Here is a 25,884-nt window from a genome sequence, read left to right as displayed (position 1 = left end):
TGGAGTTTGTGGGTTCAATAAACAACGGGTACGCTCACAAGCTGCATCAAAAAACGACCCAAACCAGCTATGCAGGTGGGAAAATGTTTTTTGTTTCACGGAATCAAGAGATGAATAAACTACTAGAATACAAAATTTCAGAAGGCTCCAATTATTGTGTGTCTTCAATGGTTTAAATAGTAGCGCGGGCATTTAGTTATTCATTCCGTACGCTCACTTCAACGGCTAAACATTGTGTGTTGTTAACCGCGGCTTTCGACGATGAGGGTCAAGGTCATAAAACGTCCGCTCAGCGCAACGTCCGCTTACTTCAGCCCAACAGAGAAGTGTATTTTTATGCAGGTAGATTTAGTATCGTGGCTGATGCAATATAGTCCTAGCTTGAAAAAAAAGAAATTCATTAGGTCTGAAGCGGCGGAAAACAAGACATACAAAGATGAAAATAATAAGTGATCGAGGGAATTTCCAGTCCATAAAATTATTGATTGCAGCTAAAACATCTTGTATCGATGTAAAATTTACGGTAGTTAAACCGAATGGTAGGTAGGCCTTGATCTCTTGATCCTTGTGACGTTGGCAGTAGGCTGCCAGTAGATCTTTCAGGTCATATCTTATTGACAGAAATATTTTATGAAAAATACATTAAAAAAAATGGTAAACCCCCAAAATATGTTTTTTTAATCAAAATATTCCAATTGCTGTCTGAACCATCGTAAATTTTAACGGATTTCTTCGATTATGAACAGGTTAAGCTACGGTAGGCTACTTAACTTTGGTTATTATAAACTTAACTGTATGTTTGAAATCAACTCCCGTTCAATAAAATCCATTGCACAACTAAATATCCCAACGAATAAAAAAGTTCTCTCTTGACAAATTTGACTATTTACTTGTAATTTTGACGGAGTAGAAGACAACAAAGCTTTCGTCGCATTTTTGGGTAAACCAATGCTAGGGAGGTCAAGATAAATTTTGACTTTAATTATTATTATGAAAATGATTGTGTTAGTCATTTTGTTCTCATTTACTTGAACATTTCAGCGAAAAAATTATTGAAATCCGTTCAGTAGTTTTCAATTCGCAGCAAAACTAGTCAGTCATTTTTTCAACATATATGTCCATACACAGTCAATAGTAAAATAAAGGTAGAATTACCACGGTGACAATATCCTTTCAATGCAATATTAATCAACTTTTAATGCATTTTTATTCATAACTTTCTTATTATTGATATGATCACAATAAAATTTGGAACATTTGTCGCGCAAGTATCCATAATGAATATAAATTTAGTTAAAATATGTGCATACATAATGAGCAAATTTGCATAAATTATGCGTAATGGTCGTAATTTTTTCAATTATGGACATTTTTCATCATATAAATGGAGAAATAAGGTTTTGTATGTCCTTTTCAAAGTATCAGGGTGAATTTTAAGTAAAACAATACAAAATAATATAAGTTTATATGCAAATTAGTTTACCTAATTTGCATATTCTATTTAATATATAAAATCAGAATTTTATATTGTTCATTCCTTTATTCATTTAAAAAAACTAAAAAACTACCAGGTTAAGGCTTCTTAGTACACCAATTTTCAAACATATGGACTAAAATTAAAATCATGAATATTTTTTCAATGGGTAAGCTAATTTGCATATTTTATGCTAATTGATTATAAAATGTGTGGTTTGCCTTCTTTATGCCTTGCACATGTATACTTTATATAAAATTGTTAACATACTGTAATAATCTCAAATACTAAGAACAAGGTGTTTGAACTGTGTAAATAATTATTTTCAATTTATGCTGAGTGCCTAATCTGCATAATATATGGATCCTATTCTGGGTTGGGCCTATAGACTATATATAAAATTGTGTCTTGTCCGTGTGTTTGTCTTGAGTAATTGTTTCTGTGGGGCGGTCCTCCTGCACTTCAAGCAGTCAAAGACCACAAAACTATGTAAATCTGACTCAGTACAAGTGAGAAGTTATATTTCTTGTCATTTCTGACATCGAATAATCACATATCATACAAAATTCCAAAATTTTTCATTCATAATTTCTGAGAAAAGAATAGTTATTGAAACTAAGGGGAGTAAAATACACAAATGAACAGCTGTTTTATACAGTTATTGGCACACTGATCCGCAGTGAATATTCGCTTGGCCGCTACAATCACTGATAAGGATGACATCGATGCGACTTAATGACTACAAAATATTAACTTTTTTCTTTTGACAAATTAAATTCTGAAACATTTTTTTTTAGTATTAGAAAAATAAATAAAGGTGTTTGAAGTATATCTTGATAAAAAATATTCCATATTTAGCGTAAATAGGTACAGAAAATAGTACGCGGAGGCGTAAAATGGATAAAACGATATAATTCTGCCCGTACCAGTTCATATTACTACGTTCGATGTAAACAACGCACGTGTGACCATCAATTTGACGTTTTTTTCTGTTTGTTTACTCTGAATTCTTTCAGAAGTACATTTTTTACCGTCTAATCTGATTGACCTGCTCGTGTTTGTTTTTAAACAACAAAAACAAGCCACAGAAGTAATCTTTTTTGGCGTTATCGATGCCATCTTGCTTTGTTGATAAACATTGTGATGTGACGTCACCCTTAGAACTACAGCGGTCTGACCTTTTAAACGTCAGTCATCTTGGACAGAGATAAAAGACGGATGTCGCATTAGGTCTGTAAAACAGATTGAGTTATTGGCAGTAAGACGTGCAGTTACGACTGTTCTTACAGTCGTTTTCACTCCCTCTACATATAACCACGCTCATTTTCTAACATAAAAACTTCGGCTTTTTTACAAAAATCATCACATTTTACGCATTGCTGACCAACCTTCAAGCAAACTGTCATTTATAAGCGATGATATTTCTTGGTTTATCAAAGAACAAAGCTTTAGTGTGTTCCTATCAACCAATTTGGGTTCCACCATTTTGCCGTTGTCATCGACCCGTCCGCCATGTTGGTTTTTGCGCAGCGAACGAATTCATGGAATGGTCATTTAAATAGAATTTTTACATTGGTTCTCAAGTATTAAATTACATTATTCTGACATGATCATGGAGAAGAACGGTTATTCATGGGCGTTGATTTATCATTTTTGGGAATTTCATATAAGGAAAAATTCATTTATTGGAAATTCCATACGGAAAAATTGCGTTTTCTTCAAATAATCGGTCAGTTGGGTCATGGAACTCTGGAAAATTCTATTTTCAGCAACATCCTAGTATTCCTCAGGGAATTCCCTTTAGTTTGATACATAATTCGTGATAGTGACTACTGAGGAACCATTGTCAATATTTATTTTCGTGGAGGTATATCCCGGAATGTTGACATCTCGCGCCGTAATGTTTGAGAGAAACAACACTTACGGAAACAAATATTTACCAACAGAAACAAAAGTGGCTGATAAAAAAATACTTTTGGGCAATTTTACACAATTTAATCTTATAAAATCAACAAAAACTTCAAAGATTTCAACAGTAAATATTTCATACAAGCAGGTTAAACACGGGCAAATTTGGGAAAAGTAAGTGGCATTCAACTGCGCATGAAGGCCATATTATTGCTTCACTGACCTCCCTACCAATGCAGGGCAATTTTGACAGATAGTTTGGCAACCACATGTTGCAATGAAAACAAAGCGCGATCAATACGATCGTTTGAGTTTGGGCGACGAACAATGTCAACTGAAGGCAATTACATAGATTTATATTGAAACCATTAATCGCCAGTCCATCAAATTTTATTCACAATGAAAATATCACTGATTGCACGGATACTCGAAAAAATAAAGTCATATATAAACTAAAAATATCCTATCTTCTTTATGTTAAAAATAATATAACATCATGAAGCTCACCTCCGAAGTCTCCGAGTGCATTGTTAATTTGATAGTATTCTTTCGATCAAATAATAACCGCTTCAAATAATTAAAACAAAATATTTCAAAAGGTAAAGTTATAAAATTTGCAGAGATTTTACTAGAATGTAAAATACGGTAACAAAATAAAAGAATACGGACAGTTATGTGTGCGAACGCTCAAAGTCAATCCCGAGCCAAGACTTATTATAGCTTATTCTTAAACCAAACTTGAAATGTCGTAAAAGTACCGAAAACCGTTTTGATTTTCTATGCTGTCACTCCTTATACAAAATTATATCTCCCGAAGAGTGACGTAATCAGCTTCCATATTGGAATTTATTTCTGTGTCAAAAGTTTGTGGGATTTCAATTTTTCAAGAGAGATGTTTTTTATTCGTTGAAATAATTAGATGTGCAATGGATTTTATTTAACGGGAGTTGATTTCAAATACACAGGTAAGTTTATAATAACCAAAGTTAAGTAGTTTGTTTATAATCGAAGAAATCCGTTTAAAATTTACAATGGTTTAGACAGTAGATCCAAAGTTATGGAATTTTAAAATCTGAGATCGACGTCAATTAATTAATGTAATCAATATCAATATCATATGCTCTATACAGTCAATGCATGCCATGGTTCCAAAATAAGTGCTTTTCAGGTATCTGACCTCATAAGCGGTATTTCCTTTCCAGAAGGGGGAGGTCACGGTGGCTAAGTGGGTAAGACGCTGGCTAGCTAGCTTAGAGGTCGGTTGTTTGATCCCTGCATTGACCGAGAAAGTTCATGCAGATTTTCCGACGTGGTTCCCCCTTGTCAATGATGCAGTTTACAAAAAACTGAGGTCCCAGTTACACATTGGTGTGCACATAAAAGGTCCCTTGACAGTTGGAATTCGATATAAGAGTAGGCCATAGTGCCACTGTCTGGGGAAAATTTCTCTCATACATAGCACATTGTATGGCGTACGCCCCTCTTCATTAGCCCAGTTCGGAGCAGAACAGTAGGACGTTAAACTCCATTTCATTTCCTTCCAGAAGGAGCCACGGTGGCTCTGTGTTTGATCCATGCGTTGGCAGAGAAAGTTCAACAGGATTTCCCGGTGTGGTTTGACTTTGTCAGTGGTGCAGGACGAAGGGCCTGGCAAGGGACATTGCATAGTCATTTGGATGGAACAAAAAACCTGAGGTCCTGTGTACACATTGGCATGCATGTAATAGCGCCGCTATCTGAGCAAAATTTCACTCATAGCACACTGTATGGCATAAGTGTGCCCGTCTTTATTAGCAGAACAGATTTCCCTTCCAGAATCGCTCGTACCGTACCAATTTTTAAACTGAAATCCGCGAATATTAGCCAGCCAAACCTGATTAAAATTGTATTAAATTGAATAATAATATATCAAATATATATAATCTTGATAATGCCAGATAAAAAAACTGGTACATATCAGTCGGATATCCCGGTTTCTAGGGCTGTTATTGCCGTAGATTATAGTATCAACCACCAAAATTATCAGAAAAATGTTTGATTGGTTCCAAATAAGAATCTCGCTTAGGATAACTCCTGGAACGGCCAATGAAATGAACCGTAGCGAATCGCGTGGATGGAAAATCCCTTTTAGAGTGATATTTCCCGCCTGTGTCTCCCATAAATGGCTGTCTGATTTCACGCTAAAGTCACATGACATCAAACCTCTAGTACCACATTGTAGGGCACAGACCCTTGGGGGCCACAACGATTACATGACGTTTTGGTCCCGCGACATTCGACTACCAACAGGTGACGTTTCTGACTTGGGTGCCTGTATCATAAGGTCTGTCATTGAGTCAACTGGTGTAGATTCAAATCCCCGGTTGCATGTGACAAGGAGTAGGGTAATCTGTCCAACCTCGTGGGTTTTCTACCTGTCCTCTGGTTTCCTCACACTGCTAAAGACTCCTATGCGCAAGCGAATTATTGAAATAAAATTGAACCATGTGTTAGTCCTGAAATTACCTAGTCCGTGTCGATTGGACATTAAACCCCATTTTTCCCTCTCTCCAAAAGATCTTGGTTTCTTTCGATATTGGCATGCATCGGACCATAACTTCATGGATTATGGCCCCTGATTCTACGAAAAATCATATTTTTAGTTTGTGGACACTCCAAAGGCCACAATTTTTATCCGGTTTTAATAAAACTAGAAATATATGTTTATAACCCAAATGATGATCATTTGATATATTAATAAAACATAAATTTCTAGGACTGCCCATCTCTAAATAAGTGTTTATGATACCCCTGGACAACTGTTTTGATTTGTGGGGAGGTGGGGTGTGTGGTTACAGGTGTGTGTGTGGGGGGGGGGGGGGGAATTGGCGGGAAATGAGTTCACGTTGATTTAAATGATGATTTTCTTAGAGCTTGATGAAACATCTCTAAATATGTTTATAAGATTCCCATTGTGTTTTGTGGACAGAAATTATTTGGTTCAAAATTGACCTTAAAAGTGGTTTCTCGTTAGCTTTTTCGTTCAGTACCTATTTCGTCATACAATATATTAAATTATAATGGTACTTTTTCAAGAGATCTGGAGATGAACATAAAAAACCCCAGTAAATCAGAGACATGTTTAGATATTAGTTTATTCTTAGTTATCATCAGAAGATTCAAAATCAAAGTTCATAATATGAGCGGGATAAATATCTTCTTGGTTGCTGATCAACATCTTGCATATATCCTTTGGATATACTTCAGATACCAATTCACATTGTAAATCTTCATTCCAGCCATGCAGCAGAAGACCACTACAGCAAGTTGGTAATAAAGAAACGTCTGTTATTTTTTCACCCAGAAAATCTTTGTTATTTTTTCACCCAGAAAATCTTTTTTCTAGCCTTATCTACTGATGTAAGTCGCCTTCTGCGATATTTTCTACCTTTGCCCATTTCATTATGGATCAAAATATGCATATTTGGATCATTGTTTGCGAGGAGAATGATTGGAATGTCCATTTCGCCCAAGTAAGAATGCAAAATACAATTTGTTTCAGTGCTTCCATTAATTTGCAATGCGAAGAGGAGTAGGTAAGCTATTTTGGTGTCCTCGTGGTTGTTTGTGAGGTCTAGGATATTCTCGACGCTTTTAATACTAATCTTGATATATTTTTTGATCCAATCAAGATTAGTATTGAAAGTGTCGTGAATATCTCGGCCTACATGTTTTCAGTGGTAATGACTATCTGTCTTTCTTTTTCCAACTTTCTAACAATTTTTAAAGAGCTGGGACAGACAACTGATGTTTCTGATGATGTAATTGCTGGTTTAGAAAAAATTGTTTGTAGCATGTACGGTGAAAGGCGACTTACATCAGCAGATGACACTAGAAGAAAGATTTTCTGGAGGAATTTTAATTGTGATGAAAAATAACAACCCTTTCTTTCTTTATTACCATCTTGACTGAGTAGAGTAGTCTTTTGCTGCACATTAAACACAAAAATTACGTTGCAACAATATGGAGACAGACTGCAAAACCAATGATCAAACAAGATGACCCTGCGATACAAGACCGGAATGAAGATTTACAATGTGAATGGGTATCTGAAGAAGATATTCATCCCGCTCATATTATGAACTTTGATTTTGTATCTTCTGATGAAGACTAAGAATATATCTAAACATGGTTCTGGTTTATTGTGTTTTTATATGCCCACATTTTCATGTGGAAGTATATTGTCGTCGCCCCTGTCCATCCACAATTGTTTGTTAACACTCTAGAGGTCACAATTTTTATCTGATTTCAACGAAACTTGAAATATAGGTTTATCACCCTAAGATCTCGGTTCCTTTCGATATTGGCATGTATCGGACTGTAACTTCATGGATTATGGCCCTTGATTGTACAAAAAATCACGTTTTTAGCTTGTGAACACTGTAGAGGTCACAATTTTTATCCGATTTGGTTTAAACTTGAAATATATGTTTATAACCCAAAGATCTCAGTTCCTTTCGATATTTGTGCATATCTGACCATAAGTTCCCGAATTATGGCCCCTGATTGTACGAAATAGTGAAATCAGCAAATGGACTGTTCACCATGTACAAAATACACGACAAACAGTGGTAACAGGTGTCCGGAAGAGTAAGCTTACCCTGCCTGGCACCACACCCGCCATAGCTGCATCCAAACTATAAGACGAAATCTCGGTAAAATAGTGTGATTGGCCAATGGACTATCGGTATGCAAAATGAACAGAAATGAAATGAAATGAAATGAAATGGACTTTAACGTCCTACTGTTCTGCTCCAAACCTAAGCTAATGAAGACGGGCATACGCCATACAGTGTGCTATGAGGGAAATTTTGCCCGGACAGCGGCACTACGGCCTACTCTTATATCGAATTCCAACTGCCAAGGGATCTTTTACGTGCATGCCAGTGTGTACACGGGACCTCGGTTTTTCGTACCATCCGATCGACTAGACAGCTTTCCTTGTCAGCCCCTCCGTCCTGCCGTGATGAACAGTGTTAACGATATAATAGACATAATTAGGGAGGTAGTATATGGGTCAATTAAATATATCTAGAATAATAGCCGAGAGAGACATGTTATATTTACCAATCAAGTTAATATGACGGCCATAAAACTTTTTAAAGGTTTTTATAAGTTTAGTGTGCAAGTATCCCTGTAGTTGAAGCTTAGATGAAAAATGCCTCGATCTACTTAAAAAATCAGAAAAAAAAGAACAAGCTCTCGCGTAACGAATTAGCTGAGACACAAACACTCCATAAGCTGTGATATTGGAATGTTACTACTAATAAATGGAAAGTTAACAATCAGAAAGCCAAAGTCATCACGTTTATCGTACAATTTAACACTTAGTTTATGGCAATTGCCAAAATCGAGACGCAGATCCAAGTAGGAAGCGTAATTGTCATTGTCAGTAGTGTTTTTAATTTCAAGGTCATCAGGATATATGAATTCTACATAATCACTAAATTTGGGATTATTCAGTGATAGAACATCATTGATATATCGATAAGTGAAATTAAAATGTCTGACTAATCGTTTATTTGTTTTTACGAGTGCCTGTATATAATCAGCTTCGTAGGAATGACAAGGAATTATTTGGTAAATGAAACCAGAGGGACAGTTAACTGAAACGCGGGGGGCGGAGGGAAGATGGGAGAGCGCATCGAGTGTAGGTGGGGCAGATATCAGGAAATTTCAATTTAATTTCCCTTTAAGATATAAACTTGAGCTTTTAAACTCAACTTGAATTTAATCTTTTAAGATATTAACTTAAATTTTTAAGATAGGAAAGATATATTCGCACAAAAGTATTTATAGGGTAGTTATTTCCAATAAAAGTATGGCAAATTTGGTACATATGGAAAGTAGAGACGCCCAATCTTACTAGAAAAATACTGGATGGGGCAGGCACTGGGCAGGGATGTCAGGGTATTACTCACTGTCAGCCCGACGGCTTATTGTCTGCTAGATTGACTTAGGAAGCTGCTATTATTTCTTAATCAACAGTTAAGTGGTTTGGGGAACATTGAGGGGTTTTAAAGTACAATAGAGCCTGCAATCAAACAGCGGAAAATAATTTGGCAGAGGATAATCAAAGAATTTACTTAGGTTTCAATATACATGTATACGGTGTAAGTAACGACAAATACATTCTGCAATGGACCCTCCCTCAATCAAGTAACGTGACAAACATGGCTTCTAAAAATAGATTTTTGTCCCCCGCCTTTCGAAGAAAGCAGGGACTATTAAAATGGGTTCGTCCGTCTGTCTGTCTGTCTGTCTGTCTGTCCGTCTGTCTGTCCGTCACACTTTTTGGGACACAATAACTCTCTTCCTAATTGAGCTAGAATGTTCAAACTTGGTGTATGTGTTTATTAGGTCAATGCCTTGATGGAGTTCGAAGATGAGCATTTTCCGCTTAGGGTAAGCAGAGATAAGCAATTTGATTGGTTGATGCTTTGGGACACGATAACTTTTAATTGAGCTAGAGTGTTCAAACTTGGTGTATGTGTTTATTAGGTCAATGCCTTGATGGAGTTCGAAGATGAGCATTTTCCGCTTAGGGTAAGCAGAGATAAGCAATTTGATTGGTTGATACTTTGGGGCACGATAACTCTCTTCCTAATTGAGCTAGAATGTTCAAACTTGGTGTATGTGTTGATTAGGTCAATGCCTTGATGGAGTTCGAAGATGAGCATTTTCCGCTTAGGGTAAGCAGAGATAAGCAATTTGATTGGTTGATGCTTTGGGACACGATAACTTTAGTTCTAATTAAGTGAGATTGATGAAACTTGGTGTATAGTTTCATTACAGTAATACCTTGACTAAGTTTGATAATGAGCATTTTCTGCTCAGGGTAAGCAGAGCGATACGCAATTTGATTGGTCGAGACTTTGGAAAACAATAACTCTCCTACTTTGATTGTCCCCCGCCTTTCGAAGAAAGCAGGGAACTATTAAAATGGGTTCGTCCGTCTGTCTGTTTGTCTGTCTGTCCGTTCCGCTTATGGTAAGCAGAGATAAACAATTTGATTGGTTGATCTTCGAATTGAGTAAATGTTCATGCTTATTGTCCCCCGCCTTTCGAAGAAAGCAGGGAACTATTAAAATGGGTTCGTCCGTCTGTCTGTTTGTCTGTCCGTTCCGCTTAGGGTAAGCAGAGATAAACAATTTGATTGGTTGATGCTTTGGGACACTATAACTTTAGTTCTAATTAAGTAGATAAACAATTTGATTGGTTGATGCTTTGGGACACTATAACTTTAGTTCTAATTAAGTGAGAGTGATGAAACTTGGTGTATAGTTTCATTACAGTAATACCTTGACTAAGATCGATAATGAGCATTTTCTGCTCAGATTAAGCAGAGCGATAAGCAATTTGATTTGCTGAGACTTTGGAACACAATAACTCTCCTTCGAATTGAGTTAAAATGTTCAAAATTGGTGTGTATGCTTATTGTCCCCCGCCTTTCGAAGAAAGCAGGGGACTATTAAAATGGGTTCGTCCGTCGTCTGTTTGTCTGTCTGTCCGTCACACTCCTTCGAATTGAGTTAAAATGTTCAAAATTGGTGTGTATGCTTATTGTCCCCCGCCTTTCGAAGAAAGCAGGGGACTATTAAAATGGGTTCGTCCGTCTGTCTGTTTGTCTGTCTGTCCGTCACATTGTATGCTTAGACTATAAGTAAAGATATACTGTTTGATTGTTCAATACTTTGTAAAAGATAATTTGTGATAAATTTATATGTGTCCTCTAATTATTTTCCTATTTCGGCGGGGGACATCAGCCTCACTGTTGGCTTGTTACATCTTGGGTTACAATGTCTTGAGAAGGATTTGAAGCAAATTTTTGATAGATTAATTAGTTTGAATATGTTTTTAGCCCAAATATATCAGCACATCATACAGTTTGTACATGGGAAGGCCTCTGTAACTTAAACATTTAAGATTTTAACTTAATTTTAAAGTTATTAACTTAAACTTTTAAGAACTTAAAATTTTTAAGACATTAACTTAAAATTTTTAAGACATTAACTTAAACTTTAAAGATATTAACACAAACTCTGATATTAACTTAAACGAACTTAAACTTTTAAGATATTAACTTAAACTTTTAAGAACTTAAAACTTTAAGATATTAACTTAAACTTTTAAGATATTTATTAACATAAACTCTGATATTAACATAAATGAACTTAAAACTTTTAAGATATTAACTTATGCTTTTAAGATATTAACTTAAACTTTTAAGATATTGACTTAACTTTTAAGAACTTAAATTTTTTAAAAACTTAAATTTTTTAAGAACTTACATTTTTTAAGAACTTAAATTTTTTAAGATATTAACTTAAACTTTAAAGATAATAACTTAAACTTTTAAGATATTATCTTAGCGGCACTTATGCCTATGTCCAACTGGAACAGGGAACAGGTTCCCCGGTGTGCAGGGAAAGCTTCTGGCTCGTCGTGAGCCCTCAGGATAACTGCGAACAATTTCAAAGCTTGCATTGAATTTTTTTCCGATGTGTTCCCGACGTTTTGTAGGGAAAACTGGCCGGGGCGGCATCCCAGCAGTGTTCCAGGTCCATGGGGTAGCTCCGGAGATGCTTCCCTGGAGCAGTGAAGCTTCAGCGAAACATTTTTTTCCCGAAACTTTTGTGATTCCTCGGGTAGCTTTGGGGTTGTCGTGTGTCCTATCGAACCAGGGGGCGTTGGATGGCTGAATGGTTAGCGTGCACGCGCTGTATCATAAGGTCTGTCATTGAGTCGACCGGTGTGGTTTCGAAAGCCGGTTGTACGTGACAAGGAGTAGGATCGCCTGTATAACCTCGTGGGTTTTCTCCGGGTCCGAATTATTGAAATAAAATTAAACCATATGTTAGTCCCGAAATGACCTAGTTTGTGTCGAGTGGACGTTAAACCCCATTTCTCTCTCTCTCTCCTATCGAACCATCGGGAGCTCTCGGGATAACTGAAAAATTCTGAAGCTTGTATTGGAAACTTTTCCAATGTATTCCCGACAGAGAATCTCCCGGGATGCTTCGCTGAAGCTCCTGCGAAATACTTTTTCACCCTAAGCCATCCCTGATTTAAATGTCCTAGGTATTTCAGCAAGATATTGCGGATGCTTTGGTAATGCGCCGAGGAAACCAATATCGGGAGCTCTCGGGATAACTGAAAAATTCTGAAGCTTGTATTGGAAACTTTTCCAATGTATTCCCGACAGAGAATCTCCCGGGATGCTTCGCTGAAGCTCCTGCGAAATACTTTTTGTCCCCTGCCTTTCGAAGAAAGCAGGGGACTATTAAAATGGGTTCGTCCGTCTGTCTGTCTGTCTGTCCGTCTGTCTGTCCGTCACACTTTTTGGGACACAATAACTCTCTTCCTAATTGAGCTAGAATGTTCAAACTTGGTGTATGTGTTTATTAGGTCAATGCCTTGATGGAGTTCGAAGATGAGCATTTTCCGCTTAGGGTAAACAGAGATAAGCAATTTGATTGGTTGATGCTTTGGGACACGATAACTCTCTTCCTAATTGGGCTAGAATGTTCAAACTTGGTGTATGTGTTGATTAGGTCAATGCCTTGATGGAGTTCGAAGATGAGCATTTTCCGCTTAGGGTAAGCAGAGATAAGCAATTTGATTGGTTGATGCTTTGGGACACGATAACTTTTAATTGAGCTAGAATGTTCAAACTTGGTGTATGTGTTGATTAGGTCAATGCCTTGATGGAGTTCGAAGATGAGCATTTTCCGCTTAGGGTAAGCAGAGATAAGCAATTTGATTGGTTGATACTTTGGGGCACGATAACTCGCTTCCTAATTGAGCTAGAATGTTCAAACTTGGTGTATGTGTTGATTAGGTCAATGCCTTGATGGAGTTCGAAGATGAGCATTTTCCGCTTAGGGTAAGCAGAGATAAGCAATTTGATTGGTTGATGCTTTGGGACACGATAACTTTTAATTGAGCTAGAATGTTCAAACTTGGTGTATGTGTTTATTAGGTCAATGCCTTGATGGAGTTCGAAGATGAGCATTTTCCGCTTAGGGTAAGCAGAGATAAGCAATTTGATTGGTTGATACTTTGGGGCACGATAACTCTCTTCCTAATTGGGCTAGAATGTTCAAACTTGGTGTATGTGTTGATTAGGTCAATGCCTTGATGGAGTTCGAAGATGAGCATTTTCCGCTTAGGGTAAGCAGAGATAAGCAATTTGATTGGTTGATGCTTTGGGACACGATAACTTTAGTTCTAATTAAGTGAGATTGATGAAACTTGGTGTATAGATTTATTATATGAATACCTTAACTAAGTTCGATAATGAACATTTTTTGCTGAGGGTAAGCAGAGTGATAAGCAATTTGATTGGTAGAAACTTTGGAACACAATAACTCTCCTTCTAATTGAGGTAGAATGTTCAAACTTGGCATAGGTGTCTATTAGGTGAATGTTTAAACTTGATGTATATGTAGATGTTCATTAGGTGAATGTCTTGACTGAGTTCAATAATTAACATTTCGAGCTGAAGCTAAGCAGAGCTAATCGATTTCATTTGTCGATGGTTTGGGACAAGATAATCTTGATTCTATCTGATAGAGAGTGATGAAACTTAGTGAAAAAAATAAATGTGCGATTAATTAATATGTGTCATCTATTTATTTTGCAATTTCGGCGGGGGACATCAGCCTCACTGTTGGCTTGTTCACCCTAAGCCATCCCTGATTTAAATGTCCTAGGTATTTCAGCAAGATATTGCGGATGCTTTGGTAATGCGCCGAGGAAACCAATATTTCACGGACGCTCCAGGGAAGTATCCCTGGAGTTTGCTTGTGGATCTGAAAAGCTCCGGGAATGCCTCCCAGGCCTGTTTTACTGACAATGCCTCCCGGTAGGTCCAGGTGGCTCACAATGCCTAAGGAGCTCTCCTGAGACACTGGGAAACCTGATCCCGACGCCTCCCGAGGCTCACCAATTTATATCTGTAGTACATTCGCAAGGCAAAATATTGCTAAGTGATACCTATTCATTATATTTAAGACAGTTGTAACTGGCTTAATACGCCCTAACAAGTGTCACTACTTGAAATTGCTAGACTTATTAATATTTCAATTGTTGATTATATATTATTTTATATTTATTATTTCGGCAGGTAAAAATTTCGAAACTTCAGTCAGAAGTAATATAATGACTAGATGGCTTGATTTTTAATATAGCAGAAATAATAACTTGTTTCACCATATATGATGTGTATGGTAGAGATCGGTCCAATAAACACTAACTGCGGACCTGATACACAATCATATTTTTCCGTTTTCACATCACACAACGAAAGATACACCCTAACTGTAGAAAACCGCCTAACGCAGAGCACCTCAGATAGAACGTAAAATCAAATGGGATATTAAATCCGGGCTTCTGAACATCGTCACAGTCTTCGATTTATTCCAAAAGTCCTTGGTTGAACCGAGGACGTCCTCGGTTGACATAGGTCCGCGATTAGAAGGTGTGTATTCAGATGTGTGTCCTCCATATACACCATATACAAACACACACCCACACATGCACACTGACACACACACACACACCCCATCCCATGCTCATCACCACCACTAAATATTTCCCGTTAAATTTACCCTCTTCCAAGTGGGGAGTATATTGAATGTTATTATACGAATCAATAATTGTATGTATAGAGGTTACAGAGTTTTGCTAGGAGAGACTGACATTTCCTCTTATTTAGATGCTAGGTTGAGACGTGTTCGGTTATATTATCTTGAGTGCTCGACCTAATTATCTTGAGTGCTTGACCTAATTTTCTCGAGCACTCGACTTAGGATCTCGAGTGCTCGACTTAATTATCTTGAGCACTTGACAACTATCTTGAGTGCTTGGCTTAGTATCTCAACTGCTCGACTTAGTATCTCGAGTGCTCAAGAATTTTTATTTTTTTTTTGCGTGTCCTAAATCGGCCACCATATCATATGCACTTCTTTGGAGATGGACAGTCCTAGAAATTTATGTTTTATCAATATATAACATGATCATCATTTATGTCAACATAATCACATTTTCCCCCAATTGTAGACATTGGACCCGTCATATCTCGAAATCGCCCCCTCAAATGCCTGATCACCACCTAGATTCGGAGTCCACACAAAAAACTGGTCTAGAAAAACTTGGTCTCATAAATTCACAGCTTGGGTGACGAACCCCCCCCCCCCCTTCAGCCACCGGACTACTACCTACTACACAAGTAGTGGAAAAGTATGTAATACAAAGATTGTGGATCCCTCTAGACCCATGTTTCTCAACCTTTTCTCACCGCTCACCCTTAAATGAATAGTCAACCGACCCATTTACCCCCCAGAGGTTTGAAGAGGTTACTGACCGCGGATCCGTGGCCGGCGAAGGCGGTCATCGCGAGCTCCGTAGACGCGAAGCCCATCGACCACATTGACATTGAATATGGAATGAATGCGGATCGAAGTTGAGATTCAATAATCACCAAATTTATATTTTAATGAAAATACATTGTTTCCAGTTCAGTGCGAAATTTGCTCCTGGTGATTGTCACAAACGATTTTTTTTATTCTCGGGACAGTGTTTGAGAGTGCTAATCTCATTTCATTTCAGACATTCAGTCTGTTCCGGTATTTGGTTTTTATCACAACCAGCGTTGAAAATCCAGATTCACAAAGGTATGTTGTAACGAACGCATTACACTGGAAATGGCCAGCGACGCTAAGTTAACAAATCCTTGTCTGACCTCTGTATTACACCCCGTCTTCATTAGCCCAGTTCGGAGCAGAACAGTAGGATGTTAAACCCCATTTCATTTCATTTCATTTCCAAAAAGCTTCGATAGACATTGTTTGAACTGCTTTCTTCAACATATCCTTCGACTTGAGCTCAATTAGCTCGTCCTTGAGTACATTGTCATCGTCCATGTCAGAAGTGAACGGATTTCGAATCCACTGGTTGTCGCCGTCGTCCTCAGTTTTGAAATAGCCATCAAATGAGTTTCCAAGCTGCACTAGATGAGTGCAGATGTCTTCCTTCAACTGTTCCGGGACAACATCAGGGTCCTCCTGTTGCTCGGTGAGATTGTCTAATGTCGGAAAGTTTGTGAAATTTCCATGAGATGCGTGTCGCTTCCACAGACCCAGCTTACTTTTGGATGCATTGATCATCTCATTAGCATCGAATATGATCATGCCTCTACCTTGCAATGATGTATTCAGTTCGTTCAGCAGAGTGAAAACGTCGGCCAAATAAGCCAGTTTGAAGACAAAGGTTGCCTCGGTGAATTTTTCATACAAAATTCTGTTCCTTTCTCTCAGAAATTCCTCTATCTCCACCTTCAGTTCAAGTACTTGATTCAACACGCGACCCCGAGATAACCATCTTACTTCAGTATGAAAAAGAAGTACTTCATGTTCGCTGCCCATTTCGTTACACAGCGCCATGAACAGTCGGCGATTCAATGCTCTTCCACGGATGAAGTTTACAACTGAAACCACTGTTGCTAGTACATTATTCAGCTCATCAGGTAGCGTTTTTGAAGCCAATGCCTGGCGATGCAGAACACAGTGTGTCACGGTTACATGTGGAACTTCACGGCGAACTAATGCAGCAAATCCTGATCTATTTCCCAACATAGCTGGTGCCCCGTCAGTGCAAATCGACCTGAGATGGTCAATGGGAATATCATGGTCGTTTAGGAACCCTCGTACGAATCGAAAGACATCTTCTGCCTTTGTTGTGGTCATCAGTGGCGCACGCACACCAACAACTGACTTAAATTGGCACAGTCTGTTGACTCATCAAGCTGCATACTAAATTTGTACAGACTGTTCTTGATTTGTTCAATGACCTGAGTGAGAATGTCCACGGACATGTCATTAATTCGCCGGCTGTTGGTATCATTTGACAAAGGAATCTTCTCTATCAACTCTCGTTGAGCTTTACCGCATACAATTTCAACCATTTCCAGAGCACATGGTTTCACCAAAGTTTCGCCAATGGTGTGGGGTTTCTTAGAACGTGCAATTCTGTACGCAACATTATATGAGGCTTCAAGAAGTAGCTTCTTTGGGGTCGCGAAATCAAATTTCGTCAATGTCCCAGATGCTTCGAAACGGGCCTTCTTTTGTAACATCATCTCTTTGGTGTCATTGCGATTCCCCGCATGCAGAGATTGTAGGTGATTCCGTAATGTCGAGGGTTTCAGACTATCATTGATCAAAACCTTACCACAGATGAAACACTGAGGCTTCTCGACGCCATCCGCGCCTGTTATCGACTTGAACCCATACGATACATACTCTTCTTGGTATTTACGCTTCTTTGGAGACATGATTTTGAATCAAAATCACATGGAATCAAAAGTACGTATAAAAATTCAAATGAAACTAAATTGGGGACTCATCTGTTGAATGAGCTAGCCATACAATGACAATGGACACCTGCGCCGTTTCCCACTCACACAGCCAAGTAAACTAGCTATCACCATGGCAACCACTGATGAGCGGATCATCTAGGCTGCCTGGATCGAGCACGATCATCAATTCAAATTGAAATTGAGAAAAAGTTGACAACTGAAATCTTGAAATGCAACTTCATCTCTCATAGGACCATTATATGACCATTTTTGAAGTTACTTGGAGTGTGGTCATTTACCCCTGGACACGAGCCATTCCCCCCTTGGGGGTGAATTCACCCCAGGTTGAGAAACGCGGTGCTATCTAATACTAGAAAAACTAGTACATATTACACAATTCAGTAACCGGTTATCCAAATAATTCTCACTTGTTTATATTATTTTAAACAAAACAGTCAAATGGTTTGGGAGCCTTAGAGTATATGCAAATAAGCATTTTATAACAGCAATTCTTTAGCTGTCACTCTGTTCACCATTAAACAGAAGCAGTTGCTCCGGTGATACAGCACTGCACAAGTCCATCCAATACTCTTTTGCGCAAGTCCCCGACGAATATATAAAGGGAACATCCGCACAATTTCATTTAAGCCTGATGAGTTCGAAATGAACGAAACTAGTAGTTTCATGAGAGAAATCTGGGACGGCCACTTGCCACTCATAGATTTCAAATTCTGTTTACACTCACTGCGGCGTAACCTTACCAGCCGAATGGCCGAATGGTTAGCATGCGCGCGCTGTATCATAAGGCCTGTCATTGAGTCAACTGGCGTGGTTTCGAATCCCTGGTTGTACGTGACAAGGAGTAGGAACGCCTGTCCAACCTTGTGGGTTTTCTCCGGGTCCTCCGGTTTCCACCCACTGCTAAAGACACCTACGCGCAAGCAAATTATTGAAATAAAATTTAAAAAATTAAAACCATATGTTAGTCCCGAAATGACCTAGTTTGTGTCGAGTGGACGTTAAACCCCATTTCTCTCTCTCTCTCCCTTAACTCCGGTCACCTCAAACAATAAACCGAACCCAGAGTCAAACATTACCTAGGGAGAAGTTGACTCTTTACCGAAATGACTCGGATAGATTTTACGTCAGGAACATTACCAGAGTATAATCTGCCAATCAGAAAGCAAGTGTTTGTTCTGCCTTCCGCCATTATATCAGAGTACAAATTAGTTTGTGAATTGAACAACAAATTTATACCGTTATACTCGAGTCAAAATTCTCTGAAATTTGGTTAGCAAATTTGTTTCCAAGTAGATCACTATTTTTCGCTCAAATCCAAGTGGCAACTATTTTTACCTCATCAAAATGAAATTCGATCGTTTATATAACGGATTATGATCCCACCATTGTTCAATTTAGTAAGGCCTCCCAGTCCCAAGAGAAATGGCATCTATTATCCTGTTCGGAAAGAGCTCATGCTGTGCACCCTCCCAAAAAGCTAATCAAATCATTTAGAAGGCTGATATGCAAGTAGAAATGTCACGATACAAATAATTGGGCTTTTCATGACTGATCCTGAATGAGACATAATTGATATGTCACATTGGATAATTAATATTTGAACCATTTTAAATCCAAATGGATTCACACTTAAGAACTTTTGCAACAAATGGCTATACAACTTCATAACATTTAGTCCCGAATGGTCCCCACATTCTTTATATTTATATGTTAGTAATATATGTTTTTAGCCCAAAGATCTGGCCATCTGGGTTCCTTTCAATACTTGTGCGTAACGGACCGTAACTTCCTGGATTATGGCCCATTATTGTCCGATAAATCACTTTTTTTTCTCAGTTTGTTCTGTCCATCACTTGCAAACTTTGAGCATATTTTGCTTGGCAACCACTTGTTATTTGATTTTGATGAAACTTATCCCAAAGATCACGGTTCCTTTCGTTATTCATGCATATTGGACTGTAACTTCTTGGATTATGTCTCCTGATTGTACAAAAAATTGTGTTAGAGGTTACAATTTTAATCGTACAACTTCCCGTCAGAACGAACAAATAGTGTAAAAGCATGTAATACCAATGTTGTGGACCCTCTAGAGGTCACAATTTTTATCCGATTTTGATGAAACTGAAAATTTATGTTTACATCCCAAAGATCTTGGTTCCATTTGATATTGTCGCATGTCATCCTGAACATCCTGGATGATGGCCCCATCTCTTGCTAAATTTGGGCGTATCTTGCATGGCAACTGCTTTTTTTCATAATTTGTGGTAATTATGCCATTATTGATATTTATAGAATTGATTGTGCCCTATTTAACAGAACATAAATTGCCTATATTGGAAGTAAAGCCTGACAAGTATCTGTTCTCAGTTAATGCGGCTGTGAGGTATGTACATACAGAGACATTTTATACGCCCACTTTTTCATGTGGACATATATTGCCGCCGCCATTGTCCATCTGTAGGGCACAGTTTTTATCGAATTTTGACAAAACCTGAAATATCGGTTTTATAAATATCCCAAAGATCTCGGTTCCTTTTGATATCGGCATGTATTGAACCGTAATTTCATGGATTATGGCCCCTAATTGTACTAAAAGAACCATGTTTTTAGCTTGAGAACACTCTAGAGGTCACAATTTTTTATTCAATTTTAAAAACCATTCAAAGATATCCCTGTTACACCATAATGAAAATCGGACCCGAAACTCCCTGACAAAATGCCTGCTCCTCGTGCACAAATAGTGTAAAAGTATGTCATACCAAGGTTTGGTACACCCTAGAAGTCACAATTTTTATCTGTAACCTTGGTACCGTTTAATCTTGCGTAAATAGGGCTAATTTCTACTCGGTGTACAATTATTCATAAATATTGTGCTCAATTTGTACTTCTATCAAATTTCACTCTCACTGTTTAATTTTGATTACCAAGCGTCTAATTAACTAGTGTTTAGTTTCTCGACACGTGTTGAATTGTAAGCGTCCCGTTTAATTAGCAAGACTGTTCAATAATTAGTTGGACCGTTCAATTTCCGGAGTCGTGATTAAAAATTAGTCAAGGTGTCCAATTACGCAAGGTGTTAAATTTTGTTGTCAAACATCTAATTTCACGTGCGATGTTAAGATATTATGATGTGTTTAGTTGTTGGTCATCGTTCAGTTTTGCAGCACAATGTTGAAATACTGTATTAAGTGTTAGTTTTAGTACTGACCTGTTGCGATACGGTGAAATATTATTTTTCAGGATTCATACGACGGCAGGTATCTGTAATGCCTGTTATTATCCGGGGATTATTTTTCAAGATCACTACGGTGAAACAGATGTTGGATTTTTAATGGCGACGGGACGGTTCCGAAGCAAAGCTTTCTTGAGATACACATACCGTTTCGTCCACAATCATAAAACGTGTATTTATATATCCATTTAAAACAGTATTTCCCACACTGACAACACATCCATGAATGATAAATCTCACGCGTCTGATTTACGTGTGTACACGTCGACTCCCTACCCTGATTAAATCCTTTTGTTTAAATGTCTTCGCAATTAAGACTAACAGTATGGATATTGCACCATTCACATATTACATAATATGGGATCTATAGAAAGCATTTTGGGTTGAAGGGTGGTGCGATTATCTCGGCAATAAACACAGAAGGCTTGTAGAATTAATACACATGTGTCAGAAGCTAACAATATGTCTATTGTGTAAGACAAAACTTGAAAATAAACTAATAATTCAAACTCTTTATTTCTTTTTATTATTATAGAACGACGACCCTTTTTCGCTGAAAATCAAATAAAACCTACTAAATACATTTCATGCTTATATGTAACGCATAACTTTGCCAAACTTTATTTCAGAGAAAGCCAATTTAAAAAGGAATTGTATCATATATTTAAGTTTAATTTTTGATAAAGAATGGGGATATCATAAATAAGTTAATTCAATGTTTTTGTGGCATGTACTATATTAGATGAGATCGAAAGAGCATTTTAGATTAGGGGTTACAGAACAACAAGTAAGGTGGAATTAAAAAGACGAACGGAACTGTTCTTCAGACTGAATGGCGACGCCAATCTTAAAATATGTGGGATTGTCTAATTTTTTAAAATCGGTACAGACTTGAAAGTTCGCGCATGCAGAGTGTCCTCTGAACAAACTGATGTTTAGTCATCATATTTGCAGTTGACATATTCTGTCAAAATAATTCCTTACACCGGTGGTAATTATTTCATTGCATTGTGTGCACAAACGTCATTCCTTAAATAGCCCCACGCCCCTTTAACAACTTATAAAGCATGATTTTCTGTTAGGCAATTTATTCTACACTGTTTGATGTGCTTTATAACTATTGAAGAGGCTCGAATTCATAAGATCTGGTTGTTAGATGTGTTTACTCTGTGCGGTGCGGGGGGCAGTAGTAAAATAACATCATATGTCAAGTCGAAAAATATGCATTGGACCTGGGTAGACCACCCACCCATTAAAATCTTGCGTAAAAAAATATGCACCATCATTTTTAAGAAAGACCACCCTAAAATCTTGCGCAATAAAATGTGTTCTTCACAGTTGCTTAATTGACCACCCAAAAATCATGCGCAAGAAAATGTGTTCCTCACAGTTGCTCATTAGACCACCCTAAGATCTTGTGCAAGAAAATGTGTTTCTTGAACTTAGGCTTGTACCTATTCATTTATTGTGCTTTCCCATATCCACTCAAATCTACTGATCACAGGTTGACCAATTTTGACCAGAGTGTGAAGAAGTAAAAGATTACCCAAATCTCATCTCGGCATGCTGCGGTGTTGTTGGTAAAAAAGATGTTAACCCTCTCCACGTGACGTGTTTATTCGGAGTGGGCTGGCAAACCAAATTGACAGGACAACAGTCGATCAAATCACGGGATAACACTTGAATGAAATGATAAGGCTTTGAAATATTAATGAATATTTATGTAAATAAACATATACAAGAAACAGGAGTTACAGTACAAACATAAACAAGTTGACAGCTTTCTTTGTTGACAGTTCTAATTCAATAATTAGAGTTCACGAGTCACGGAATTCACAGTTCACAGAGTTCATGGTTCACAGAGTTCACGGTTCACAGAGTTCACGATGTCTATGGAGATCCGCCATGTTAGAAAGCATGGGTTTTCACGAAATTAAAGTTCACTTTAAAGTTCACTATAAAGTTAATCACAGTTGTCACCTTACGACACAAAGTTCACCATTCACTTAAGTATCACAATTGTCCTAAAAACATAGTTACCAAACACCACCTCCGAGACAGGGAAAAAAACAGTATCGACACAGCAATGTAACAAGCTTAAGGGTGAATCTTGCGTTTTGGTTGGTGGATTAGACACTGTCGATTGGACAATATATAACTCCCCTCTGTTTTAGCAAGGCTAATAACTGCGTATATAAATATTACAGTGTACTTTTTTTTCATTTTGTGCTCAGCCATCTTCCTCAACCCAAATCTTTATTGACAAATAACTTCAAGAATATTTTCAAACTTCATCCAAACACATCTCTGAAATATATAAAACAGAAGAAAATCAGTCATAAACAGGCATCATAAATTATTCGTAACTAAGCAGTGTGGACAATTTTGTTTTGTTTTTTTGCACTCTGGTAATCTCTGCAGTGTTTACTTTAAAGTGGACAATTTAAATCAAAGTTTGCCCAAATTCTGAATAACATGATCCGCCTGATAATGAGTCATTAGTCTCAAGAAATTGTTTGAAAATATAGTCACTAGGGAAGTTGAAATAGCAGCTGATTTGGGCCTAGGATAACGGGAAATTATGCTAAAATTGATAATGACAATGATTGACAACACGTCAGAACGATATACATCGCAACCACTTGAATCCTAGGCATCACATAGTTTTATAGGGTATTCTGAGGGGTGTATGCAAGAACTGCTCTTCTCTGAACAAGAACTAGCAATAAAATCGTGTTGACGGTCTGCAAATAAAATAATAAAGGCTAAAAACTCACCCATGTTGAAGTTATCAAAACTTCGAAAGTGTAGCCATCATTGTTGCCGGTTGTTGCCAAGAGTTATCCCTGTGTAGTCTCGGTTAACAGGCCGTAACTAATTCATTCACGACTGGCACGACCGGTCAAAAAGGCCACACTAAGGCTAATTTACTAATCTTTTTAAAAATATTCAGACGTTAAAAATATTTTATTTGAAATATTCAAATTAAAATAAAATAAAACCAAGTACGAACAATCCAAACCATAAGACAGAATTCGAAGTCCTAAAAAACGTTATAGGCAAAATAGTGTATTCAAGCAAAATAGTGTAATCAGCAAATGGACTGCTCCTCGTGTACAAATTACACGACAAACAGTGGTGACAGGTGTCCGGAAGAGTAAGCTTACCCTGCCGGGCGCCACACCCGCCATAGCTGCATCCAAACTATTAGGCGAAATGTCGGTAAAAAAGCGTGATTGGCCAATGAACTATCGGTATGCAAAATGCACGCGATGAACTGTGTTAACGATGTAGTAGATATTATCAGGGAGATAGTAATAGTATACGTGTCAATTAAATATATCTAGAATAATAGCCGAGAGAGACACGTTATATTTACCAATCAAATCAATATGACGGCCATAAAACTTTTTAAAGGTTTTAATAAGTTTAGTGCGCAAGTATCCTTGTAGTTGAAGCTTAGATGACAAATGCCTCGATCTACTTAAAAAATCAGAATAAAAGGAACAAGCTCTCGCGTAACGAATTAGCTGAGACACAAACACTCCATAAGCTGGTGATATTGGAATATTACTACTAATAAATGGAAATTTAACAATCGGAAAGTCAAAGTCATCACGTTTATCGTACAATTTAACACTCAGTTTATGGCAATTGTCAAAATCGAGACGCAGATCCAAGTAGGAAGCGTAATTTACCAGCGACCCAAGACTCATCAAGCATTTTAAAATTGAATTTATCTTCGCTTGGATTCGACCACTAATTCGACACACCTCGGTAAAACGGAAATACGATTCTATTTTGATGGAGTTGTTATTGATATGAACTGAAATACTTTGTATCCCGTTTCATGCTATTTTCTTGCAGGGACCCATTAGACCACCCAATTTTCTTACCCAGAAATGCTTTTTTTCTTTCAGAACTCTGTTAGACCACCCAATTTTTCTACCCGGAAATGCTTTTTTTCTTGCAGAACTCTGTTAGACCACCCAATTTTCTTACCCGGAAATGCTTTCTTTCTTGCAGAACTCAGTTAGACCACCCAATTTTCTTACCCGGAAATGCTTTTTTTCTTGCAGAACTCAGTTAGACCACCCAATTTTCTTACCCGGAAATGCACTTTTTCATGCACTTTTTTCGGCTGACAGACCCACCCCACCCCCCAGTTGCTGTTTGCATTTTTTTTTACAGTTGCCCCCTGCTCTGTGTGTTGATGGATAAAACAATCAGAATTAATATTTGTGTCTGATAATCATTGGAAACGGAACGTTTTTTTTTAATTAGGATATTAGTGTCTATGGCATGAATCCGGTAAGCAGTTTGTATTTGGAATTTACAAGTTGAAAGGGTGTGAGTTAACCCTTTCAAAAGCAAACTCGTACACGGTTAAGGTAATACTTGACTCGTATAAATTGATTAGAATAAATCAGTTTTACTCATTGGTTGTTTATATTGTTTTATTTACCTAATAATTAACTAGATTGGCTCGCCATAACGACAGAGATTAGTTCACCAATGTTTTTGTAATAAAGAACAATAGTATTGTTTGTTGATTAGCGTTGTGATTTTAGACAAAATTATAAGTTCACCAATACTTTTGTAATAAAGTAGACCCGTATTGTTTTTTGATTGACTTTATCTCATGATTTAAAAAAAATGGCGATGGTTAATATTGGGTCAAAAATAATTCCTTAAAATGCGCCGGAGCCCCATTTAGATAAACAAAGTGGCTACGTGAAATTTTATCCTTCGATCATTTATACACGGGACATTTCTGTTATTCAAACCAGTCTGCATGTGAATGACTACATAACAAGTTGACAGTTCATCATTGATTTGGGGTTCATGTGG

At 37.5% G+C, this 25,884-nt stretch overlaps 1 protein-coding gene across 4 annotated transcripts in view; it reads left to right on the top strand.

Moving 5' to 3' along the window:
- The first annotated feature begins 309 nt into the window (after positions 1 to 309).
- Positions 310 to 25,884, top strand: part of LOC126820651 (methionine--tRNA ligase, cytoplasmic) — a 299,938-nt gene continuing 274,363 nt past the window's right edge. For all 4 annotated transcript variants that reach the window (XM_056101236.1, XM_050548738.2, XM_050548742.2 and 1 more), the window contains exons 1-2: positions 310 to 539; positions 20,094 to 20,184. In XM_056101236.1, the coding sequence (XP_055957211.1) occupies positions 437 to 539; positions 20,094 to 20,184 (194 nt within the window). In that variant the 5' untranslated portion in view covers positions 310 to 436. The remainder of the gene's footprint in view (positions 540 to 20,093; positions 20,185 to 25,884) is intronic.

The sequence above is a fragment of the Patella vulgata genome, chromosome 5 (genome assembly GCF_932274485.2).
Source record: "Patella vulgata chromosome 5, xgPatVulg1.2, whole genome shotgun sequence".
Taxonomy (NCBI): domain Eukaryota; kingdom Metazoa; phylum Mollusca; class Gastropoda; family Patellidae; genus Patella; species Patella vulgata.
This window is presented reverse-complemented; position numbering and strand designations above follow the sequence as displayed.